This window comes from Eumetopias jubatus, unplaced genomic scaffold (genome assembly GCF_037043125.1).
Source record: "Eumetopias jubatus isolate StellerSeaLion01/CBP00866 unplaced genomic scaffold, mEumJub1_p1.0 scaffold_2, whole genome shotgun sequence".
NCBI classification, from domain to species: domain Eukaryota; kingdom Metazoa; phylum Chordata; class Mammalia; order Carnivora; family Otariidae; genus Eumetopias; species Eumetopias jubatus.
This window is the reverse complement of record NW_028274808.1, coordinates 142,234,617-142,260,701: the sequence shown is the minus strand read 5'-3', so window position 1 is coordinate 142,260,701 and position 26,085 is coordinate 142,234,617. Positions and strand designations below refer to the sequence as shown.

At 42.7% G+C, this 26,085-nt stretch overlaps 1 protein-coding gene across 1 annotated transcript in view; it reads right to left on the bottom strand.

Moving 5' to 3' along the window:
* Nucleotides 1–6,230: 6,230 nt before the first annotated feature.
* PPEF2 (protein phosphatase with EF-hand domain 2) overlaps nt 6,231–26,085 on the bottom strand; it is a 35,904-nt gene continuing 16,049 nt past the window's right edge. Inside the window, exons 7-16 of the mRNA XM_028100637.2 lie at nt 25,699–25,865; nt 25,017–25,053; nt 24,540–24,689; nt 18,168–18,551; nt 16,055–16,240; nt 14,122–14,264; nt 10,857–10,963; nt 10,169–10,332; nt 9,360–9,447; nt 6,231–7,102 (exon numbers count right to left, since the gene is read on the bottom strand). Of these exons, the coding sequence (XP_027956438.1) occupies nt 6,849–7,102; nt 9,360–9,447; nt 10,169–10,332; nt 10,857–10,963; nt 14,122–14,264; nt 16,055–16,240; nt 18,168–18,551; nt 24,540–24,689; nt 25,017–25,053; nt 25,699–25,865 (1,680 nt within the window). The 3' untranslated portion in view covers nt 6,231–6,848. The remainder of the gene's footprint in view (nt 7,103–9,359; nt 9,448–10,168; nt 10,333–10,856; nt 10,964–14,121; nt 14,265–16,054; nt 16,241–18,167; nt 18,552–24,539; nt 24,690–25,016; nt 25,054–25,698; nt 25,866–26,085) is intronic.

Below are 26,085 nucleotides of genomic sequence, written 5' to 3'. Positions count from 1 at the left end.
AGAAAGAGCATGAGCAAGGAGCAGAGGCAGAGGGAAAGGGAGAAGCAGACTCCTCACCGAGCGGGAAGTCCGACTCAGGGCCTGATCCCAGGGCCCTGGGATCATGACCTGAGCCGAAGGCAGACGCTTAACGACTAAGACACCCAGGCAACCCCCCACTATGAACACTTTTATTTTAAAAGAAAACATTACCTCAATACCATAATTGAAAAACCACTATCATTTGCCATAAATATAAGATACCAGAAAAATCAATTTAGTGAAAAAGAAAGGGAAAAAAACCCAAGTGAGTACATTTGAACTGTTTAAAATTAAGATAAAATGAAATATATTAATGAATCTAATCTGTTTGCAAAAAGAAATGCATGCTTAAAATTATCTTCTTCTGGGAGAAAAAATAAAATGGTTTATAATCAGTCAGTAATAAAGAGGTTCAGCTCTGTATCATTTACTTTAAGACGAAGGTGAGGGTTATGTCAAGATAATTCTGCTTCTGGTTTTGTGTTAATTTGTCCCCAGAATCTCAACACACCTGTGTAGGTATTTAGGGCTACTCTTTGCCTCCTAAAGAGCTGGATCTTGGGGAGTCAGACAGGTGACCTCCCAGATCCCATAGCCAAGACCTGAAGTCCAAATCTTCTGATTTCAGATCTCTTACTAGGCTGATGTTTGACACCAGAGAGAACTTCTTAAACACCTACATCTCTCCCCAAATGGAACTAGGCAGCCTTTAAAAGCAGTGACCTCTTCCCTGGAGCGTTCCAGCAGATGCCTGCCAGGAAGTGGTTTTGAGGTTGTACTTACTACCTAAAGTCCCTTATAATTCACAAGACTCTGAGTCTGTAACTGGGAAATATTTCAAAACAATAACCTGGAAATTGAGAACTTTATGCCTTTGTTTTAAAATTAAAATAGAGGGTGCCTGGGTGGCTCAGTCGTTAAGCGTCTGCCTTCAGCTCAGGTCGTGATGCCAGGGTCCTGAAATCGAGTCCCACATCGGGCTCACTGCTCGGCAGGAAGCCTGCTTCTCCCTTTCCCACTCCCCCTACTTGTGTTCGCTCTCTCACTGTCTCTCTCTCTCTGTTGAAAAATAAATAAAATCTTTAAAATAAATAAATAAATACATACGTAAAATTAAAATAGAGGAACACCTGGGTGGCTCAGTCGGTGGAGCATCCGACTTCCCCTCAGATCGTGATCCCAGCATCCTGGGATCGGGCCCTGCGTTGGGCTTCCCACTCAGTGGGGAGTCTGCTTCTACCTCTGCCTCTGCCCCTGCTTGTGCTCTCTTTCTCTCTTACATAAATAAATAAAATCTTTAAAAAATACATAAATTAATTAATTAAAATTAAAATACAGATCAAATGTTTGAGTTCTATAGAAATAAATGCTCACATTTAAACCAATGATTGTTAAAGATTTATGAAACATTAATTATACCTGCATGTGTATTCTATGTCCAGCAGCAGGCGTAATTGTTTAATAAATAACAACAAAGCCCCAAAATACTTACGAATTGAAGACATGTCAAAAATCTCAAAACAGAAAAAGACTTTCATGATTATTAGTATATTCTTAGAAAACAATGTTTTTGGGATGTATGAGCACTTCCTAAAATTATCCTTCCATTTGGATTAACAAGGCTAAACTTTAATTCCTTGGATTGTCAATGTTTTGGGTTATTTATGCGATTATCCCAAAAGCTAGTGGCTTAAGACAACAATAACCATTTATTATATTTCATGATCTGTGGGTTAATGAGGCTCAGCTGGGTGATTCTTCTGCTCCATGTGTTATCAGCTGGGGCTGCTATTGGCTGGGTTGGAACACCAGCAAACCTAACTTTGTTCAATTATAGTTGTGTTCCTGGTGGTCTTTGGCTATATGGTGTTGACTGCACAAAACATTTATGGATATGGTTTAAATTACTCATTTCTACTAGCGTTTAAGAACTACCATTTGTCAAATTTTGGTGTAGTATCAAAGAAAACTGTTTGATTACACACAATTATCTGAAAAGGTTATTAAAATACTCCATTCTTTTTCAATTACATATCTGCATGAGGCTGGATTTTTTTTCATATACTTCAGCCAACAAAACACACCACAGCAGATTGCCAGCAGAAGCAGATAGAATAATCCAGCTGTCTTCCAATAAGCCAGACATTGAAGAGATTTTCAAATATGTAAAACAATGCCACCCTTCTTACTATTTTTTTTGTTTTGTGATATATAGTTAATCTTCTTTAAAATATGTTATTTATGATCAATTTCTTGATTTTGATAATTCATTGTAGTGAAGTAAGATGGAGGAGGGTGATGGGAACATGGGATCTCTCTGCATTATTTAACTTCTTATAGTCTATAATTACTTCAAAATAAAAATATGTGATTTATGTTGACATTTAATAGATATCTTGTTCTTTTTAAACAATTAATAAGTATCTTAGCTATTTCTCAGTTTCAGTTTCTAATGCAGGAAACATCAACAGATATAACCCATATAAGGAAAGGCTCTTTGGGACCTTCAATAATATTTAACAGTGTAAAAGGATCCTGTGATCAAACGCTTCAAGAATCACTGCTATGTAGGTAATGGAGGAAGTGGAGAGAGTGAGAAATGATATGGCTTAGACTAGGGAGGAGGAAGAAGAAGTTCCATTCTGGATGTGTTTTGAAGGTGGAGTCAACAAGATTTGATGGACTGGATGTGGGAAATGAGTAAAAGAAGTCTTTTGGGTTTTGTGTGGGTTTTTTTTTTTTTTTGCTTGTTTTGCATAAGGAAACTGGTAGGATGAAATTGACATATAATCCGATCATAAGAGGAAAGATTTTGGGGGGAATATAGGAGCTTATTTTGTAAATGTTAAGTTTTGAATGTCCATTAAAGCTCCAAGTGAAGTAGATATGTTTCATCTCTCTCCATCAGTCTGTTAATACTACTTGGGGGTATTTAGCACTTTCCTCATCTTAAATCTAAATTGTTAGGTTTCTGAATTGGCCTCTCATACTTACAGTTAAACCAGTGCAAAAAGTGCTTAGAGTCTTACCAAATAATCACCCTTCACTATTGCAGGGTAAACCAGTTAGCTCAGCAGGACTCAAGCCTGGCTGCACGTCAGAATCACCTGGGGAGCATTTTAAACATTCCAATAGCATGGCCTCAAGAGATTTTGATTTAGTCCATCTGGAGTGAGGCCACAGGCAGCCTATGTTTTAAAAGCTCCCCAGAGGGTGCCTGGGTGGCTCAGTTGGTTGTGACTGCCTTCAGCTCAGGTCATGATCCTGGAGTCCTAGGATGGAATCCCGCATCAGACTCCCCGCTCAGCAGGGAGTCTGCTTCTCCCTCTGACCCTCCCCCCTCTCATGCTCTGTCTCATTCTTTCTCTCTCAAATAAATAAATAAAATCTTTGAAAAAATAAATAAAAGCTCCCCAGATGATTTTAATTAGCAGTTTAAGGCCACATCACTGGATTAAAGGTATGATTTTGCTATTTCTTCCTTGCACAATTTTAAAATTCCTTTTAAATTAAAACTCCCTTGAAACAATTCCCTACCAATTCACTATGCTAATGGAGAAAGGAAATCTTTTCTGAGCCTTGAGTGTGTGCATAGGACTTGCCCACTGCGGGACACAGAGCCAGAAGGCTGTAAGACAGCAAACAGTGAGTGCCCCTGAAGAAGGCAAGATGCTTCCCAGAAAACTGGTTAGAATGAGCAGAACAGCTTCATATGAATCTGTGATTGTGCTATCTACACTCAAGAAAGGACCTCCGGGTTTAGCAATCAACCCACCGAGCTCCACTACAACCAACCGGTTCTGGATCGACAAGCCAAGGACTTGTTTAAACTACCCATCACTTGTGAAGCTTTGTAGCTTTTGCCTTGATAAGCCTCACCCTTGCCTCTGTTTGGAAAGAGATGGTCTTCGTGGGCCATTGCCCAGATGTGAGTAAATCCCCAAAGCTCTATCTCATTGACACTGAGTTATCCTTTTGTTTGTTTTATGAGTTGTTCCTTTTAAGCCTCAGAATATTTGCTTACCTTTATCACAATGAAGTGGGGAATGTAATGAAATGACATGAAAATAACAAGCACTTTATTTGTTGAATTTGAGCTGTTTGCACAAGATGTGTCAGACAGATATAAACATGAATTCAGGGGTGCTTGGGTGGCTCAGTGGTTTAAGCATCTGCCTTCAGCTCGGGTCATGATCTCAAGGTCCTGGGATCGAGCCCCGTGTCACGCTCTGCAGGGAATCTGCTTCTCTCCCTCCGCCCCTCTCCACTGCTGGTGCTCTCTCTGTCTCTCAAATAAATAAATAAAATCTTAAAAAAAAAAAAACCCATAAATTCACTAGTATATTTGATCTCTTAGTTACTAATTCAGGCAAGATAAACACATGGGTCATATGTATTCACTAAAATATCTTAACTCTTCTCTGGATTGTACTCACCGAAGGAAATCCAGACTTTTCTAGAGTAGTAGAATAAGAAAATAAAACATTTTCCAAGAAGCAAGTTGTGTTCGTTTTCTATGCTCTGGAGCAAATGACCACAAACTTAGTGGCTTAGAACAACATACATTTATTATCTAATAGTTTTTGTGGGCCAGGAGTCTGGGCATGGCTTTACTACATCCTCAGCTCAAGGTCTCACACACCTGCAGTCAAGGTGTTGGCCAGGCTGCCTTTCCATCTGGAGGCTCAATTACATCTGGAATAATCTGCTTCCAAGCTAAATCAGGTTGTTTGCAAAATGTGTTTCCTTACAGCTGTATGATTGAAGACCCTGGCTTTGTGTAGCCACCCATTGGAAGCCATCTGTAAATCCTACAAGCCACCCAAAGTTCCTTGCCACATGGGTTCCTTCAACATCACCTGTTGCTTTGTCAAGCCAGCTAGGAGCATCTTTTGCTCCAGGCTACTAACAAACATTTTTACATAATGTAATGTAATCACAGGATTAACACCCACCACTTCTGCCGTATTCTGTTGGTTAGAAGCAAGGCACAGGTCCTGCCTGTGTTCCCGGGGAGGCATCACACAAAGGCAAGAACACCAGGAGGCAGGAAATCATTGAGGGCAGGAGGCACTTTAGAGATTGTTTGCCACAGAAGAAAAAGGGCTCGCTCAATGTCAAACCAAACAAGTGATGTAGTCCTGGCCAAACTGGAAAGAACACTGTCTGGAGCAGGGATTACGGGTCCTGGTCCTGGCTGTGTCATTAACTAGATCATTTACCAAGCTAGCTTTCTGGACCTCAACTTCCTTACTTTAAAAATAAAATGAGGTGGGGAGACACTAAGTCAGAAAGGTAGATTAAAACAGCACAGAAATACCAACATTCACCCCTAGCAAAACTTACAGATGATCGCACTCAGAGCTTGTGAGTTCATGGATGTGCTCAGTCCTAAAAAGCAAGCCGCCATTAAAATGTTCACACCTGTGTCAATTTGACCATGGATGCCCAGATTTTTGGTTAGATGTTATTTCTGAGTACACCCAATGAGGTTAACATTTGAATTGGTAGACTGAGTAAAGCAGATTGCCCTCCCTAATGTGGGTGGGCCTCATCCTGTTCCCTGTAGGCCTGGATAGAATAAAAGGCTGAGTAAAAAAGAATTCTCTCTCTCTGCTTGACTTTCTTCTTTGAGCTGAGACATCTGCCTTCTTGCCTTTGGATTCAAGCTCAGACTGTACTTAAACCATCGGCCATCCTGGTACTTAGGCCTGCAGACTTGGATGGGGACCACACCACGATCAGCTCTCCTGGGTCTCCAGCTTGCTGACTGCACCTCTTGGGATTTCGCAGCCTCCATAATCATGTGAGCCAATTCCTTATAGGAAATCTTCTTATAGACTGATAAGGTACTCTGTGACAAAGTAATCCATTCCTGGGATTTTATCTTAAGACAATGTATAATTCCAAAGACTTGTAAAACAAGCTATATGCACAAAGTTATTAACCACGGTGTTATTGATAATAATGAAAAACTAAAAACAATGCACATGTTTCACCCCTGGAGAGTGGCTGAACAAATTACAGTGCGTCCAACTGAAAGAAAATTATGCAGCCATTAAACTAATAATCATGAGGACTATGTAGCAACACAGGAAAGTATTTACAAGTAGATGTGAATTTATTTTTTAAAAAAGCAGAACACTAAATTATATAAAAACTATAGTTATAACAAGAAAAAGTAAATAATGAAAAGAATCCATGTTTGGGTCATGGGATTGCACAATTTTTCATAACTTTCCTTTATCAATAAGATTTTTTTAAAACAATAATTAAGGGCCGCCTGGGTGGCTCAGTCGTTAAGCATCTGCCTTCAGCTCAGGTCATGATCCCGGGGTCCTGGGATCGAGCCCCGCATCGGGCTCCCTGCTTAGCGGGAAGCCTGCTTCTCCCTCTCCCGCTCCCCCTGCTTGTGTTCCCTCTCTTGCTGTCTCTGTCAAATAAATAAATAAAATCTTTAAAAAAAAACCCACAATAATTAAAATGTATAAAATGAAAACAATGAGGGGATTGAATTATCAGTGGTTCTTAACTGGGGTAGACTTGAGAATTTAAAATATTTATACCTGGGTCTTACCCTGTGAAACTTCTGAGATGGGGATGGGGTACCTATATATTTAAACACACGCGCGTGCGCACGCGCACACACACACACACACACACACACACACACACAAACACACACCCAAAGAGCTGATTCTGACGCACACTGGTAGGCAATTTCTCAGCCTAAAATTCCACAAACCTCTGGAGAATAAGGGAGCTATTCCAGGGACAAGCTCAGTCTTGGATATGAGGCACCATGGGAGCCGGACACCAGGCTGTTCTTAGGGTGTGCCGGGCTTGCTGCAGCCACTGCCCTTAGTGTTTGTGGCCTGGGGGCAATCTGAGGTATCGCCCTCTGTGCAGGATTGCTCCACAAGGCGGAAGGCCTCCAGGAACTCATTGATATCGATGTGGCCATCCTTGTTGAAGTCAATGCTCCGGGCAAGGTCACAGATGCAGTCATCTGTGATGTCAATGTTCATATGAGAGCTGAACAGCTTCCAAGTCCGCCTGAACTCGTCCAGTGAGATGAACCCTTAGCAGAGAGAGAAACTCACATCAGTGAGTCAGTCTAGTTTCCAATGTTCACTTCCTCTGACATTCTTGCAGGGACACCTGTTCCTTACTGTTGAACAAAGATACCCAAGGCCTTGTATCTAGTTTAAACTCCCAAGAGGGTGGCACAAAACCAATGGATCACCAGTGGTTCTCAACTCGGAGCAGTTTTACTTCCCTTCCTCTGGAGACATTTTTGATTGTCATGACCCGGGTGGTGGTAAGTGTTACTCGTATCTAGTACATAAATGCCAGGGATGCTGCTAAATATCTTACAATACACAGGATGGACCCCAAAACAAAGAATTATTCAGACCAACATGTCAATAGTGCCACTCCTGAGAAACCATGCATTAAGTCATCCCAAACATATAATTTATTTTGCTTATTAAAAGCCTTTGGACCCATACACCTATGGTCAATTGATTTTTTTTTTTTACAAGGGTTCCAAGACCATTCAATGGGGAAAGAATTGTTTTTTCAACATACGGTAGTAGACAACTGGATATCCTCATGTAAAAGAATGAAGCTAAACCCCCTACCTTGGACTACCAACAAAAATTGACTCAAAATGAATCAAAGGCCTAATTGGAAGAGCTAAAAGTATAAAACTCTTAGAAAAAAAATAGATGTAAATCTCTGTGACCTTGGATTATGTCATGGTTTCTTAGATATGACACCAAAAACACCACCAAAAAAAAAGATAAATTGGACTTTTTTTTTAATTAAAAAATTTTGTGCATCAAAGGAAGCTACCAAGAAAGTGAAAAGACAATCTATAAAGTTGGAAAAAATATTTGCAAATCACATATCTGATCGTAGCATAGTATCTAGAATATATAAAGAACTCTCATAACCCAACAACAGAAAGATGAATAACTCAATTAAAAGATGGGCAAAGGATCTGAATCGACATTTCTCCAGAGAATATATAAAAATTTCCAATAAGCACATGAAAAGATGCTCAATATCATTGGTTATTAAGGAAAAGCAAATCAAAACCATGAGATACTGCACACCCAGCAGGAATGGCTATAAAACAGGGTGGGGGTTGCAAGTGTTGGTGAGGATAGGAGGTTAAGGAGAAACTGGAGCCCTCAAACCTTGTCAGTAGGATTGTGAAATGGTATCGGCACTGTAGAAAACAGTTTGGCAGTTCCTCAAAAAGCAAAACATAGTTTTATGATATGATTCAGCAAATGCACTCCTAGGAACACATCCAAGAGAATAAAAAAAACATATGTTCACATAAAAAGTTGTACGCAAATGTTCACAGCGTCATTATGCATAAAAGCCAAAAAGTGGAAACCATCTAAATGTCTATCAACTGATGAATGGATAAACAAAATGTGGTATATACATCCATACAATGGATATACCAGCTATCAAGAGGAATAAAGAACTAATACATGCTACAATATGGATGAACCGTGAATACACTATGCAAAGTAAAAGAAGCCAGACACCAAAGGCCATAATATTGTAGGATTCCATTTATACAAAATGTCCAGACTAGGCAAATCCTTAGAGACAGATAGCAGATTAAGGGTTGTCAGGGGCTGATGGAGAAGGGACAGGGATAGAGAGTGATTGCTAATGGGTCTGGGTTTCTTTTTAGGGTGATGAAATGTTCTATAATTGGATAGTAGTGATGCTTACACAACCTTGAGAATATACTAAGAACCAGTGAACTGAACGTTTTAAGTGAATAAATTATACGGTATGTGAATTATACCTAAAAATAGGTGGGAAGAGAGTAGTAACATTGAAAAACAGCTTTGGACCATTGGGGGAACAGAGTGAGAGCATACAAGACATCCCTGTACATTTTTTGGTATGTCCTATAAATCTGTATTTATTCCAAAATAAGGAGTTTAAAAAAGAATACTTCGGGAGTGAGATTGTAAAATTCTTTCTGCCCTAGGCACTCCTCATTACTTTATGGCTATTTCTGATACTACTATAAGGGACACCACATCTTCTAATCACAGTTTTCTCTATGAGAAGTTCTCATCCAGTTTGTTTGCATCCTCTGCCCTACCCCTCTTCTATACGGATTGCTCGTAGTGCCCAAGTCCTTTTCTAGTTTCTGCCATTTATTTATAAGCATAATCATTATTTACTTTGCTCCCGAAGTGCTTGAGTAGAGAGCTAAAATGACCAGGAAGGAGACTGAAAGGTGGGAGGTAAAGTACGTGTTTTGCATCAGAAGTGATAGGCTAGTAGAGTGTCTTTACCTGAATGATCACTGTCTATGATCCTAAAGATGGTCTCCAGGTTGGATCGGTTCCGATACAGTGTTTCCAGCAAACTTGACTGTATATTCTGCAAAAGAAAAGACATGTTCTTTCTATATCTTATGTTTAGGCTTGCCCTAATATATAATTAACCCACAATTGACCCTGACAATAAGATACAGTTGAAACAGACTGAAGAGATTTTATTCCCAACCCCTTCAGCCTACCAAATAATCTAAGGGTTTAAGAAGTACTTATAGACCATGATGAAAATGTTCTAAAACAGACCCTGGTAATGGCTGTACATATCTGTGAATATATGAAAAACTGCTGAATTGTACAGTTTGAATGGATGAATTGTATGGCATGTGAATTATATTGAAATAAAGCCATTTTTAAAAGTACCTAGCCCAAGGCCTCACATACATTATACATTCATTAAGTATTTATTGAATAAATCCTTTTTTTTTTTTTTTTTAGTGGGGAAGCAGGATGGTGCCAGGGAAGTCAGACAGACCTGGGTTTGAGTCCCAGTTCTACAATTTAGAAGCTCGGTGAGCAGTGCCTCATAGGTATAATGGTGCTGATAATACCATACTCTTGTGGTAGGTATTTTGAGGATAAATTGAGGCAACATATGTAAGTCACTTAACACAAAACCTGACATATAAAAACTCAACAAGTAGTTCCCTTTTCACAACTATCTTCTTTTCTGGGTTCTCAATATCTGACTGTTTCTGATTCAAAGTTCTCCATCGGGAGCTTCATGGGCCCCAGTATGGCTTCATTCAGCATCTTCACACCATTACCTCATGGCTCAATTGTCCTTTGGCCAAGTCCTCCAGCCAGGACTTGTACTCCAACGTGTTATCCATAGAACTGCTCACCAGCTGTGGCCTCAGCATCCGCCAGGGCAGTCCTAGACGCACCACAGACTCCACGGCTTCCGCCCAGTCACTAAGGGAGATGAAACCTACAGCAACGAGATGATTTGTTGACTTGTCACTTATAAGTCCAGTGTCCTGCCCCGCAGTGCAGATTTTTTTGTCCTGACATACTTCTTGCTGTCTGCAGGTAATAGAAATAATGGGCACTGTCATTATTTTTGTGGGTCCAGGTAGAGTTTGCTGGAAACTGGGGTAGCAAGATAAAATACAGGATGCTCAATTAAATAAGAATTTCAGAAAGACCACAAAGTATATGGTCTAAATATTGCATGGGACATAATTATATTTTAAAATTATTTGTTGTCTATCTATAATTCAAATTTAACTAGGCATCCTGTTTTTTTTTTTTTTAAAGATTTTATTTATTTATTTGACAGAGAGAGACACAGAGAGAGAGGGAACACAAGCAGGGGGAGTGGGAGAGGGAGAAGCAGGCTTCCCGCCGAGCAGGGAGCCCGATGCGGGGCTCGATCCCAGGACCCCGAGATCATGACCTGAGCCGAAGGCAGACGCCCAACGACTGAGCCACCCAGGCGCCCCATGGTCTCACCGGTTTTATCTGCATCATGCTTCTTAAATTCACCAAGAAGATGGGAGGAATGAGCAAATAACTTTTCCCGCAGAGATCTCAGAGCCGACTCCTCTACTCTGCTAATCCTGGGACAGGAGATGAAAACAAACATTCTTAAGAAGTTAACGTAGAGGAAATAGCCATGGGTTTGTTTTTCTTACCACACTCCTCTCTCTCTCTCTTAACATCTCAACCTCCCGAGAGCTCAGTTTGAGGGAAGAAAGCTCAGTTTTTGAAGGAAAATCTCCATCTCCTATTTCTCCCACTTCTCCCCGCTGGGTACAAATAGCACCTGGCCCTGTCCTTCCCAGGGCAGGATAGTGCTTACAGAAAAGTGCTGGAAAAACACCACCTTTATGGTAAAGTTATCCTACTGTACTGCACCTCAATTTTCCCATCTGCAAAAGAGGGATAAAAATGGTGCCTACCAAAAAAAAAAAAAAAAAGGAAAGAAAGAAAGAAAAATGGTACCTACCTCATAGGATTATTGTGAAGATTAAAAAAGTAAATTCATATAAAGCACTTAGAAGAAAGCCCAGCACATTGAAAGCACTCAGTAAATAGTGTCTGTTATCCTACTCATCTGCTTTCCTTATAATTTATTATTATGTTAAATAGGTACAAGGCAAGATTTATGAATAATGAAATAACACTAATTTAGTTTTCTCATTCTTAGTGGATCAAAAGAGTAATGCTGGGCACAGCACTAGGCCCAAAGTAAGTGTTCAAATATGCATAGTTGAATGAATAAAAAGATAAAAAGGGATAAAGGTAAAGAAAAAAAGAGATAAAGGTAAGTCTATCCTTTGTCCTGCCTTGTTGAGGAACCAGCCATTCTATAAGTGATGACCAGATAATCTATCTTTCCTCACGCTAACAGTTACACACACATGTGCACACACACACACAGTTTCAATCATGTTTGATGAAAATCTTCCTTGCAGTTTAAGGTATTTAGCGTAATTGTCCTTAAGTGGGCTCCGTAGACCTCCTAGGAGAGTGTGAACTGCCTAAAACTCACCCTTAAATGTATGGGTATGTGAGTGTATTTGCTTTTTCTGGAGGGAGTTCATTGTTTCATCAAAGGTTAAAAGAAGTATGGGACTCCCTGGGGCACCTGAGTGGCTCAGTCGGTTAAGCGTCCGACCCTTGGTTTCGGCTCAGGTCATGATCTCAGGGTTGTGTGATCGAGCCCCACATCAGGCTCTGCACTCAACGGGGAGTCTGCTAGAGATTCCCTTCCTTTCCCTCTGCCCCTCCCCTGCTTGCACATGCTCTCTCTCCAATAAAAAAATAAGTAGATCTTAAAAAAAAAAGAAGTATGGGATTCCCTCTCCCCCCAAAAGTTTACAAACCATTGGTTTGGCAAAGCATTTAAACTATCTTCTGTTATGTTGTCGTCATCCACCATTATCATGCAGGGATGTAGTATGGTGATGCTCTCAGGAGCTGTTTAGATGTCCAAGGCTCTCTGTTTCTATATCAAGCAGCAAATGGTGAACACTAACTAAATGCAGGGCTCTCCATGGATTATCTCAGTCCTCCAATGCCCACTGAGGTAGGTCCGATTATTATGCCCATTACAAAGTAACTAATCCAAGGTCACATAGCTAATAAGGAGTGGGACCAGCAATCAATCTTGACAGGTGAACTCTAGGCAGGCTAACCTATTATTGTGAGGTGTGGATGTGAACCAAAAGTAAATGGATGCTGAATGAGGCCTCTTCTAAGAAAAACATGATCTTGAGTTTATGGACACTGAGCCATCAATTATGGATGGTCAGAGACATTTCCCCCTTACTTCTGCTCCAGGGAGTTGAAGTTGTTGGACAAGTGATTTCTGGGTAAATTAGGTGATGTTTACTTACTTTCAGACAATCAATGAATATTTCAAAGAGCTCTTACAACACCTAAGTCCCATGGAATCGGGCATTCCAGTTGCCTGGGGCCCACCTCTGAGACTGTGGTGGGGCTGTGGTGAGGCTAGGGTGGCTGAGTTTTGGTAAAGCTCCCCTGGTTGATGCCTCTGCACAGTAGGTTTGACTATCACTTAATGAGTTTAAATTCTCATATGAAACTTCTTGAGTGATGCTGGCCTTGATTTTTTAATAACTTGAGGGTTTAATAACTCTTGATATTTAATGACTCAAGAGTGATTTAAAATAAGGCACTTTTATAACACTCACACAAGGCAGATGCTAAATATTAATGTGTTCTCCTTCCACTGGGTTTATGTTAACTTTGTTTTGATTTCTAATTTGTCCATCTGATAATTAAAGCAACTTGTTCAGTAACACTAAAACTGCATCTGTTAGCAGCTTATATACTCTGAGACTGTCTTCTTGGTGGGAGGCAGTGTACCGCAAATCTGTTTAGGGTATGATTTCTGAGATAAGATTGCCTGCCTCAAGGCTTGCCTTCACCGTGTGTTGGTTGTGGGACCATGAGCCAGCTGATTTAACCTGTGTTCCTTGATGATCTCCTATGTAAAACTGAAATTCGTATGTATTTCCTAAGTTCATTGTGAGACAATACATATAAATTCTTTATAATAGCACTTAGTGGGTGGTAAGCTCTCAGCTAAGGTTAGAACTCAGAATCATCTCAACAGAAGCCATGTTAAGTAATATTACACACTTCCTTCCCAGGAAGAAAAGGGCACTGTCAACAAATGTGTGGACTGAAACCCATCTGTCAAATCCCTAGAAAACAAAGAACCTTTGTCTGTGACTTATGGGGTAAAACAAACCCTTTAAGGATGAGAGAAAACATAAGAGTGACCCTGGAAAGACTCAGTGGCCTGCTTTATGGACTTTACCCAAGATGCACCCATTGAGAAAAACTTCTGCAGGAAGCAAATTTGTTGCTTCCATTAATGATGGGTAGGTACAGATCTTAAAGTGTATGGAGGAGAAGAAAGAGGCCCCTACATTCTCCTATTGTAGACCTTATTGCTGACAGAGCTAAATTTTGTTGTTGTTGTTGTTGTTGTTGTTGTTGTTGTTGTTTTAAGTAGGCTCCATGCCCAGCGTGGGGCCCAGTGTGGGGCTTGAACTCACAACTCTGAGAGCAAGACCTGAGCTGAGGTCGAGTGGGATGCTTAACCGACTGAGCCACCCAGGTGCCCCCCACATTATGAATTCTCACTTAGAATTTGGATAAATGTAATGATACTGGACATTTCAAAGTTTCTACAAACACCATAATTCTGTTTTTCTGAAAATCGTTCATTAAAAAGTCTTGCCTTTGCCTCATAGTCAGCATGTGGGTTGCCTTGTTAGCCTGATACTGCACGATGTATGGAGTCAGGGCCGGCCCCAGCTTGACGTAGGCGCCTCTGTTACTGCCAACTTCATAGTAGTTGGAGGCAGAAAATATGGTTAACACCTACATCAGAACAGAGAGAGAAAGGCATTCAGGTTCACTGAAGAACTCTTCACCTTCCTCGACCCCACCCATGGATCTTTTCAATTTTTAAAGTCATCAATGCTGGTAAGGCAGGAGTTGTGATTCAGGCAGTAACAACTTGAATTCTGATGGGACATCCATAACATGATATCTTTTTTTTTAAAGATTTTATTTATTTATCTGAGAGAGTGAGCGCGAGAGGGAGAACACCAGTGGGGAGGGGCGGAGGCAGAGGGAGAAGCAGACTCCCTGCTGAGCGGGGAGCCTGACAGGAGCCTGGAGCCCAGGACTCCCAGGATCATGACCTGAGCTGAAGGCAGACGCTCAACCAACTGAGCCACCCGGGCATCCCACAACATGGTTTCTTCACATTTTTATCTCAAGGACAACAGCAGGGGTCAGACAAAACACTTCATTTCATTCAACTTAGAGGCCAGCTGGATCGGATAAGTTGGGAAGGCCATTACAATCGGCACACCAGTTGTGAAAGCTGGTGTGAGGCCTCACTGCGGAGCTTCCCACAGAGAACTGTGTCTTCTAAGATGTTCTGTGAAAAAAGTTTCCACACTGTCTGTACGTCGGGAAATGGTAGACACTGCGTCTTTTCTTGGAGATTTACAAGGAATACAGGAAACTAAAGGTCTCAGCAGACTGGCAGTAGACAAACTTGTATTAACCAAACGTTTCTTAGATTAGTTCATCTCACTTTTTGTTCCCCCCGCATGGAAACCTGTTATTCTCCTGAAGAGTTAGTTTTCCTGGCAATACTCTCATCCTAGCGGCACTGGGCTAGGCAAACGTTGTAGGATTAAGATGTGCAAAGTTGAGTCAGGACATTAAATATGCTCCTGAGAAGACAAACAATCCTGAATCCCTGCTGGGGCGCAGTGCAGAAATCCTGTCACCCCATAGCGATGTGACTTAAGGAATGGAGATGTGGCTGGGAAAACCCCAGGCCATATTTCTGTCCTCAAAATGGGACAATATCTGCCCCTCTGTTCTCCTCTCAGGGCACTGCTGAGTGGTGGCAGCAATCAAATTTTGAGCTTTAAAGAGTCTGTGAGGGGCGCCTGGGTGGCTCATTCGGTTAAGCAGCTAAGCATCTGCATTCAGCTCAGGTCATGATCCCAGGGTCCTGGAATCAAGCCCCGAGTCAGGTTCCCCGCTCAGCGGGAAGCCTGCTTCTCCCTCTGCCCCTCCCCCACTCATGTGCATGTGCACGTGTACTCTCTCTCTCTTTCAAATAAATAAAAATAAAATCTTTAAAAATAAAATACATTAACTTACTTAATCTCAGGAAACCCTCAACAACTGAGGGTTGCTGGAGTGAAGGGAGGTGGGAGGGATGGTATGGCTGGGTGATGGACACTGGGGAGGGTATGTGCCATGGTGAGTGCTGTGAATTGTGTGAGACTGATGAATCACAGACCCGTACCCCTGAAACAAATAATACATTATATGTTAATTTTAAAAATGTGAAAAAAATAGAAAAATAAAATTTAATATTTTTATTCTTAAAAAATAAATAAAATAAAATAAAATAACATACTTTGAAAACATTTGCCATAAATAAATAAATAAATAAATAAATAAATAAATAAATAGGCTGTGAAAGTCAAGGATCAGTGACTGTAAAGGACCCAGCTGCCTTGAGCAAGTGGAGAACAAACACAAGGCGCAGTTGACTGTGAGCAACCCAGCGCCTGAGCTCGTCCCGGCTGGGAGGAGCGGTCTGGACCACCCCTGCGCCACTGCGGCCCGGCGCCCACCTTGCGGCTGTGGCAGAACTCGTAGCCCTCAGGTTTGCACTCGTGGGAGCGGATCAGGAACTGCAGGTTGTATTTCTGTAGCAGCTGTTCGGTCACATTAGGTCCAAAATAACAGCCTCCTCCCCGAACGGTGTTGGCCTTGCAGCCCTCCTGGGCCATGGGATCACTCCACAGGATATCGACCACCTGGAGAGACCAAGAGATGGTTTCTTTCCTAAAATCCAGACAGAGATGCAGAGTCATTCCTATGAAAAGAGGAAGAGAAGGCGGAGGAGTAAAAGGCGGAGGAGGAGAGAAAGAAGAAGAGCATACAAGTATTTGCATAAGTGAGTAATTTTCCATGTGATCAATATTTGACATATGCTTTTATATTTTTTAAAGATTTTATTTAGTTATTTGACAGAGAGACATGGAGAGCACAAGCTGGGGGAGAGGCAGAGGGAGAGGGAGAAGCAGGCTCCCCGCTGAGCAGGGAGCCAAACTCAGGGCTTGATCCCAGGACCCCGGGATCATGACCTGAGCTAAAGGCACTTAACCAACTGAGCCACTCAGGTGCCCCGACATATGCTTATATTTTGAACCCCTGATGTTCCAGAATTTTTTATTACTCACGGAAGGAGCGTGTGCATATGCACATATTGTTTGACAAGCACGTTACCCACTTTCTTGGAAATAAATCTTATATGAAAGCTCAACATGTAAACCAGATAAAAAGGGAGCTGCTCTGGGAGAAATCTTCAGTTAGCCCCAGTGCTCCGGGCTCCTGGACATTTGCCCCAAAGAGAAGGCAGAAGCTGTGGGACTGGCAACATGATCTCTCACGGAGCGTTCACAAGGCCCCGGCTGTGGTCCTGGGAAAGTGCAATCAAATGTTTCAGTTCTTCAAGTAATTTCAGCATTTTTAAAAGAATTTGCAGAAGAGCTGAACAACTTTTCCAGCAATTCAGGTTCTACCCTTTTGTTACTACTCAGGAAAACACTGATGGCCAGTCTTCTGTAAGTTACATGAAACAATCAGGTGTATTTTTGTTGTTGACACCCAATACTTTCTAAACGTACTTTTGAGGGGAAAAAGTGCATTTGATTTGTAAATATCAGAACACTATTATTGAGTCATGTTTTGCAAAAGGAGAGATTTGCATTTATTTTAAAATTTCCACTCTACATTGATGCTGAAGCCCAGGATCGATAGCTCAGGGAGAATGTAATGTAAACTCAACATCTATCTCTCTGAGGCGTCCAGCCTCACAGTCAGCTGCGGCTCCTTTTTCTCACCGCCCTCCATCCAATCAATCCGCAAGTTCTGCTAATTTTAGCTCTTAGCTAATTCTGCATTCTCTCCTTGTCTTTATTGGATGAACCATAAAATACTGCCAGGGTTATAGTGAGAATTGGTTGAACACCAGCAAATTCCCATAGTGCTACTAACACTGCCGCGCAAGCTCACCACGTGGATCTCCCACATGGATTACAAGCACCCCTGCCACAGCCTTGTCCCGGTGGAGTTGCCCACCGGGCGGCTGCCAGGGTCCCATCTAGGCGAACACTGTGAGTGCCTACTCTGTATTCATTCTCCTTCTTCCTTCCTGCTAACAGAACTCTGATGGGGCGTTTGGGGTGGCAATGGGCCTCGCTGAACGCTTGCTTTCCCAGTCTCCCTCGCAGCGAGGGGCGGCTCTATGACACACTTGGGGAGATTCTGGAAAAGCCTTTAGTTGCCTAATAACAGAGGCCCGCGGAAGCTGCTGACCTAACCCATTTGGCCTTGAGCTACATAGCCATCTTTCTGACACATTAAAAACAAAACATCACGGAATAGCTTCCAGTAAGTCCTGGCTTACCTTCCTACCCCAATGAGGCTAGGTCACTAAATCAAGTTTACTCAGGCAACAGAGCCCAGCCGCCACAGCCGCCCGACCTCTACGAAACTCTAAAATATGTGAGTTATTAGGCAAATACTAATATCCTTCTGGGCTGTTCTAACCCCAGGGGGAGAGGGAAAGGGGGTGGAAAAAAATACCCTGAATTCACAGGGAGGGAAGAGATTCGTTCTGTTTAAAAGCCCCTCCCGAAGACAGCCAAATGCCAGGGAGCAGCCCCTGGCCACCCCGACCTGCTTCCACTCCTCCTGAGTGGGCTCCGGCGGCTCGTCGGCGTCCGAGTCGGCTTCTGGCGTGACCAGCAGCAGTTCTCCCTGCGCCCGGCTCCCCAGGAAGCCTGCCTGCTGTCGGCACCTGTCCATCTCCAGGTCCCCAGAGCGCCGCACCCGCCGGGCCAGCTCCTCGGCGTCGGCCGGGCCGCTGCAGGGAATGCTAGAGGAGCGGCCGGCGCGGGGCGCCCCGCAGGAGCCCAGGCGCAGGGGCGAAGCGGGGAGAGAGCGGCTCTGGGGCAGAAACCACGGGGTGGGTCGCCCCGCGCAGCTCGGCGGGGTGGCCTTCTTCTGCGTCGTCGCCGGTTTCTCGTTCTCCCTCGTTTTGCGCCTCAGGGTGGAGACGATCTAAAAACGGCCAGAGAAGACACAGATGCCGGCATGAAACCCGAGGTGGTTTCTTGAGTAGCCCCTCTAGGTCAGTGCCCTCACTAGCGCTGGTCCTGGCACACACACACACACACACACACACACACACACACACACACACACACACACACCTGCGCGCGCAGGATGAGCACAGGGCTGGCGAAGAAGCCTCTAGAAACGGTCAGGGCAGTTGGATACTGCTGTGATCTTCAAGCACGTGATCCGTGGGCTTATATTTTTTTGTTTGTATTTCAGTTTTCTTGTACTTCATATATGTTGTATTTTACCAAAGTTCTGATGTGTGACAAACTGGACATTTATAAAACCTGGTCCTCTGCCACAGGTAATTGGAGAGATCCTAAGCAAAGCCACTGTTTTCCTCTAGGAGCCTACTGAATTTTAGACAAGGATGGGAAAGGGCACGTCTCAGGAAGGTGAGCCTGTAGGGACTTTCCTGTTGTTCAACCGGGTGCTAAAACAAAGGAGATGAAATGCAGCTTGTGGTTAAACTATGTTGGAATAGGAAACACTTGTTGCTTTGCTGTGGGAGAGGTAGGACTTCATGGCATCTCACAGGAAGTGCTATTTTACCTGTTGAGGAAGGGGGAGGAGCACCTCTTCTCAGCCTGCACCTAACTGGAAAGGGAATCTTTTGGCCAAAGAGACTGAGTATGGTGCCTGTCACTGACTCAGAGGCATCATGGTACTGGGACCAGGCTGACGATAGAGTCACAAGCTGGAAGAATTCTGATCATAGAGAAGAGAGGGGTCAGGCCACAGAGCACAGCCGTGGCGCCCAGCACCCGTTCCTGGCGTGCCTGAGTGCCACAGTGGAAACCGAGGGACACAACATTGGACGGGTATCAATGACAGAGGTCTGATGCACAGCGGGAACTCTCTGCAAGCACATAATCAAAGAATGAGAAGAAGAAGAATCGATTTCTGCAAATCGATGTAAAGACTGTGACCCAAGGAAGCCATGTCCTGGTGTGGACTGGCTTAGGGCAAGGACAAAGGACACTCAGAGAGGGTCGGCGGAACCTCAATGATGTTTCAAGAGGAATCCAGATTGAATAGAACAGAACAGAGGTGTTCTCTTAACTTTGGACAAGCTTCCAATGACTTCCTAGGCAGCTTAGCCCGGGGCATAGAGCGTGAAAGGCCACCAAACGTGAATGGAGTGGTAACCCCTCCTTCTCTCCTTGTTGCAACTCACAGTGAGGGCGGGGCCAGGGAACGGGTAACCGTTCCATCCTCAGGTAACTTTATTTTAAGGATGTTATATCTGCCCTCAAGAGACATCCCTAACTTTGATTTTTAAGAATAGCAGCGTTAATATGGATTGCACCCTTTGTAAATAGGTGCTATGCCGGGCACTTAACATGAATTCATTGATACCCTCAGGCCACCGCTATGAGACTGCATCCTCATTTATGGTTTTACACAAATTCACTGATTAGCCCTCACACCCGGTGAGAGAGCATCCTCATTTATGGTACAGGTGAGAAATGTGAGGCGCAGGGTTACTAGAACATTACCAGGACTGAATCCAGGTATCTGACTCCGGGGCTCCCACTCTTGTGTTTTCCTCCCAAGTGATCCCAGGACTTGGTGCAGATGGCTACATCACCCCTCCCCAGAGCTTTGCAAACCAACTATTGGGAAGTTAGCTTTCTGCCAAGCTATGGTAGATAAACTGTTCTTCAGCATTCTTTCCCCAAGTCCCCACTTCTCCTGTATGCATTAAATGTGACTCTTCCCAATGGAACAAATAATCCTAAAATTTGTATGGAACCAGTAGAGACCCCCAATAGCCAGAGGAATATTGAAAAAGAAAAGCAAAGCTGGCGGCATCACAATTCCGGACTTCCAGCTCTATTACAAAGCTGTCATCATCAAGACAGTATGGTACTGGCACAAAAACAGACACATAGATCAGTGGAACAGAATCGAGAGCCCAGAAATGGACCCTCAACTCTATGGTCAACTTATCTTTGACAAAGCAGGAGAGAATGTCCAATGGAAAAAAGACAGTCTCTTCAACAAATGGTGTTGGGAAAATTGGACAGCCACATGCAGAAGAATGAAACTGGACCATTTCCTTACACCACACACAAAAATAGACTCCAAATGGTTGAAAGACCTAAACGTGAGACAGGAGTCCATCAAAATCCTAAAGGAGAACACAGGTAGCAACCTCTTCGACCTCAGTCGCAGCAACTTCTTCCTAGAAACATCGCCAAAGGCACGGGAAGCCAGGGCAAAAATGAACTATTGGGATTTCATCAAGATAAAAAGCTTTTGCACAGCAAAAGAAACAGTCCACAAAACCAAAAGACAACCGACAGAATGGGAGAAGATATTTGCAAATGACATATCAGATAAAGGGCTAGTATCCAAAATCTATAAAGAACTTATCAAACTCAACACCCAAAGAACAAATAATCCCATCAAGAAATGGGCAGAAGACATGAACAGACATTTTTCCAAAGAAGACATCCAAATGGCCAACAGGCACATGAAAAAGTGCTCAACATCGCTCGGCATCAGGGAAATCCAAATCAAAACCTCAGTGAGATACCACCTCACACCCGTCAGAATGGCTAAAATTAACAAGTCAGGGAATGACAGATGTTGGCGGGGATGTGGAGAAAGGGGAACCCTCCTACACTGTTGGTGGGAATGCAAGCTGGTGCAACCCCTCTGGAAAACAGTATGGAGGTTCCTCAAACAGTTGAAATTAGAGCTACCATTCGATTCAGCAATTGCACTACTGGGTATTTACCCCAAAGATACAAATGTAGGGATCCGAAGGGGTACGTGCACCCCAATGTTTATAGCAGCAATGTCCACAATAGCCAAACTGTGGAAAGAGCCAAGATGTCCATCAACAGATGAATGGATAAAGAAGATGTGGTATATATACACAATGGAATATTATGCAGCCTCAAAAGGAATGAGATCTTGCCATTTGCAACGACGTGGATGGAACTGGAGGGTGTTATGCTTAGTGAAATAAGTCAATCAGAGAAAGACATGTATCATATGACCTCACTGATATGAGGAATTCTTAATCTCAGGAACAAACTGAGGGTTGCTGGAGTGGTGGGGGGGTGGGAGGGATGGGGTGGCTGGGTGATAGACTTTGGGGAGGGTATGTGCTACAGTGAGCGCTGTGAATTGTGTAAGACTGTTGAATCACAGATCTGTACTTCTGAAATAAATAACGCAACATATTTTAAGAAAAAAGAAAAAGAAGAAGATAGCAGGAGAGGAAGAATGAAGGGGAGTAAGTCAGAGGGGGAGAGGAACCAGGAAAAAAAAAAAATATGACTCTTCCCGTTAAATGTGAATCTGCTTTATCATGACCTGCCGTCTCTACCTCCAGACATAGAAACGGCAAAACAGAATATTTGAATTAAGAAAAAAAAGTGAGGTGCCAGACATCATGCAGAATTGACAAAAGAAACACTAAGAGCCAGTTTTAGGTCCCTTTGGGTCCCTCCTCCTCCATTAAGAACATGAAGGGGTTGAGATTCTGGAGAAGCAGAGAGGGGATTTATAATGAGGATTTTTTGGAGGAAGCTGTTGAAAATGTTGCAGGTGCCCCCCTCTTCCGCCTCTGCTAAGGAGTTAGCCTTGTCCCTTTCCAACACTGAGTTTGTGGGTGCAGGGGCACATATCTCGTCTTTCAGTCACCAGACCACAAGGGGCCAGAGCCAGACCTCGATATATAGGACTTGAATCCAGAAACCTTGGACTGGATGCAATTATGGGATGAGACCTGGGTATAGACTCCATTGGGGAGGGGAGAAGCATGGCTCTACGTGTGGCAAGCAGGGTGTGCATGGAAATTTGGGGAGCAACAGGGACAGATCAAGGCAGAGTGTGGCTATCCAACATCTGTCTACTCTTCTTCCTTAGAAATAGAAACCCAGATTCTTACAGATACCACCTGGAATGAAGAATACACTTGCCAATCTGCCTTTCAGCTAAATGTTAACATATGACAAAATTCTGAACAGAAATAGGAACAAAAATTTTGGTTTTTTTGGTACACCTGAATGTCCTTAAAGGGAAGAAACATGCCTTTCTTCTACACTGCTAGAACATGGTCGTGATGGCTTGAGCTCAGGTAGCCATGCTGGGCCATGATGCAGCATGAGGAAGCAACAAGAAAGCAGGAAACTTGGTCCCTAGTGACCTTGTGGAGTTATTCCAACCAGCCCTGGACTGTTGGCTTCCAGTGCTCATTTACAGAAGGAAGAGATAATCATTAAGCCATTGTTATTTGAAGTTTTCTGTCACTTCAGCCAAATGTAGTTCATACCATTTCCACTTGTTGAGTATAAATTTTGTAAGGCATGTGTACACACATTTTCATTTAATCCTCACAACACCTAGGATATAGTCACTCATATTCCTATTGTATAAATTCAGAAACTGAAGTTATAATAAATAACTTTTTCAAGATAATATTCTATAAGTAGCAGAAACAGAATTTTTATCCATTTCTCTCCAACTTCATGGGTCATGGCATAACCACTCACCACACCTACTCAAGGGAAAAAGAACGTATTTCCCTACTTCAGTATGCGTGTGGCAGACTACTAGTCCCCCAAATCTAGTTTCCCCTTCTTTGCCATAGGAATGGAAACCCCAACTTTTGTGCTAGGCATGTGGCCAGCCAGAGAGAAGCCTGCATTTGCAGCCTCCCTTCCAGCAAGGTGTGATCATGGAACTATTTTCTCAACAATGGGACGAGAGCAGAAGAGAGGTACACAGCTTCTTCCCTGTTATCTTTAAAGGGCAGGAGTATTCTCCCCCCACTTCCTTCCTCTCTCCTATTGCTTGGAATACAGATGTGGTGGCAAGCCACCTTGGCCTATACAGATGAGGGCATGGGGAAGACATCCTAAGGATGGCAGAGTAACAAGACATAAGAAGCCTTGGCTCTTGGAAAACCTAGTAAAAAGAGCCAGTTTTAGGTCCCTTTGGGTCCCTCCTCCTCCATTAGTAAAAAGAAGCTGCTGTACCAGCATGTTCCAAGACTCAAAACAGGGTCTGTCTGATTCTAAAGCTATGCTCTTTCATTTATGTCTCATATAACACAGACTTAGATTAATTAGAGTTGCCCAAAGCACACTGGCTTGTGAAGTAATGAGTTCTCTGTCTTTGGAACTGCTTTAGCCGAATGTTGTCAAGGATATTGCAGTAGGGACTCCTGTGTTTTGGAAGGGGTAGTTGGAGTACAGAAGCCATAAGACACCATTCAAGTATAAGAGTCTGTGATTAAAATAGAATCTTTGTTTTCTAAATTCTTACTTCCAAAGTGAAACAGAAAATAGAGATGTGTGGATATTGGAGCTTAATGCATTCTGTCTCTCACTCCCTCCTCCTGCCGGTTCTTGTAAATCCTCTTAGGGAGGCATCATCTCTGGTTATCTCTGCATCTCCCCTACCACTTTCCCTGCACAAAGTAAGCCCTTTAAACATAGTTGTTGAGTTTAATTCGAAATTGATCTTCATCTTTCTATCTGCCAATAGCCTCCTCCCTGCATGAAGTAGGCGCTCAATACACATTTGTTGAGTTTAACTGAGTTCTTTGAGAAATAGAGGCTCTTCACATACAGTGATTGAGGGGTATTTATTAGAATCGTCTAGATCAGGGATGGCTAATAGATGGCTCTCGCTGCCACTCCCCACTATCATGTCCATAGCAAACATCACTAATGGATCACAGTGCACTTGCACCTTGCCCCCAGACGTGGAATCTTAATCCTTCTCCTTTTAATGGTTTAATGGCTTCTCTTAACAGCCCTTAGTAGTCCCCTGGAGTCAGCATGCAAGATGACATTTATTTTATGCTGCCAGTGAAACTGGGTTAAATTATTGTCAACTGGGTTGTTATTATTAACTGGGTTAAATTATGGTGAAATATGCAATATTTCATTACTCAGTCAGTACCTTGTGCCTGTCTAGTTTAGCCAAAAGCTCCAGGTCGGTCATGTCTGACACTCCGCCATGAAGAATCAGGACTTTCTCATCAACCAGAGTGGCCAGAGGAAGCCAACAGAAAACATCTTGCAGTATTTTTAGTATTTTCTTGCCATGTGTCTGGAAAATGATATTAAGAAGCTATTAAGTTTCCAATGATACACTCAACTTATTTGAATTAAGAGAAACTTTTACTTTTATTTTTTTAAAGATTTTATTTATTTATTTAATTGGCAGAGGGAGAGAGAGACACACAGGGAGAGGGGGAGCAGGAAAGGGAACACAAGCAGGGGGAGTGGGAGAGGGAGAAGCAGGTTTCCTGCCGAGCAGGGAGCCCGATGCGGGGCTCGAACCCAGGACCCTGGGACCATGACCTGAGCTGAAGGCAGATGCTTAAGGACTGAACCAACCAGGCGCCCAAAATTTTTGCTTTTAAAGGTAGCGTACCTTATATTTACGCATCACTTCCTTGGTAAAGCCATATCTAGATTTAGAAGCAAAAATAGATATTAAATTTAGTGACAAAAGTTATGATATAACTGAATTTTTATAACAATTCATATTCTATATACATATACTTATATAGAAAAGAGACTGAGGAATAATTGCCAAAATGTTTACAATTATAGCATTATCTCGGTTCAAGAAATTATGGGATATTTTTATTTTCTTCTTTTTGCTGATCTGTATTTCTTACCTTTTCTAAAGAGTAAGGATATGTGAAAAAAATTAATGGTTTTATTAGGAGTAGGATAATGTGTAAGTTTTAAGGAAATATTTTAAATGTCAGACATTGTGTATTCCTTTATAAAATTGGAAAACTACTTTTATTTTTTTTTAAGATTTTATTTATTCACTTGTCAGGGAGAGAGCACAAGCAGGGGGAGCGGCGGGCAGAGCAGGCAGAAAGAGAAGCAGGCTCCCTGCTAAGCAAGAAGCCTAATGCAGGACTTGATCCCAGGACTCTGGGATCATGACCTGAGCCAAAGGCAGATGCTTAACTGACTGAGCCACCCAAGCGTCCTGGAAAACTACTTTTCAAAGGCACCTAACAAATCAGAGGCTCTGACAAAATAACTTCTTACAATCACAAGTAAACATCAAATACCCAGTGTGTTTAGTTTGTTACCGTAAGTTCACCATATGGTCCTCATGGTTTCCTCGGTTAAGATGGAACTCTTTTGGGTAAACCAACATGAAGGCGAAAAGAACCATCAGGATCTCCACTGAATCCTTGCCTCGATCCACGAAGTCACCATTGAAGACGTAGGCCCTCTCTGGTGACGGGAGGCCATTCTTCCCAACAAGACAAGTCCGAGAAGCAGCAACAAAGAAAGGGAACAGGAAATCAGGTTGAGCCACTGTGTATTTGACAGTTAATGGCAGATCGAAAAATTCTGTGCTTTCTGGCTCTCCTCCAAACATGAATTGTCAAGAAAAGATGCAAGTATTTTTTTATTGGTCTTATATTTCCTCTCTAGCCAGGCTGAGGTTATGACATGCTCATCAAAATAAG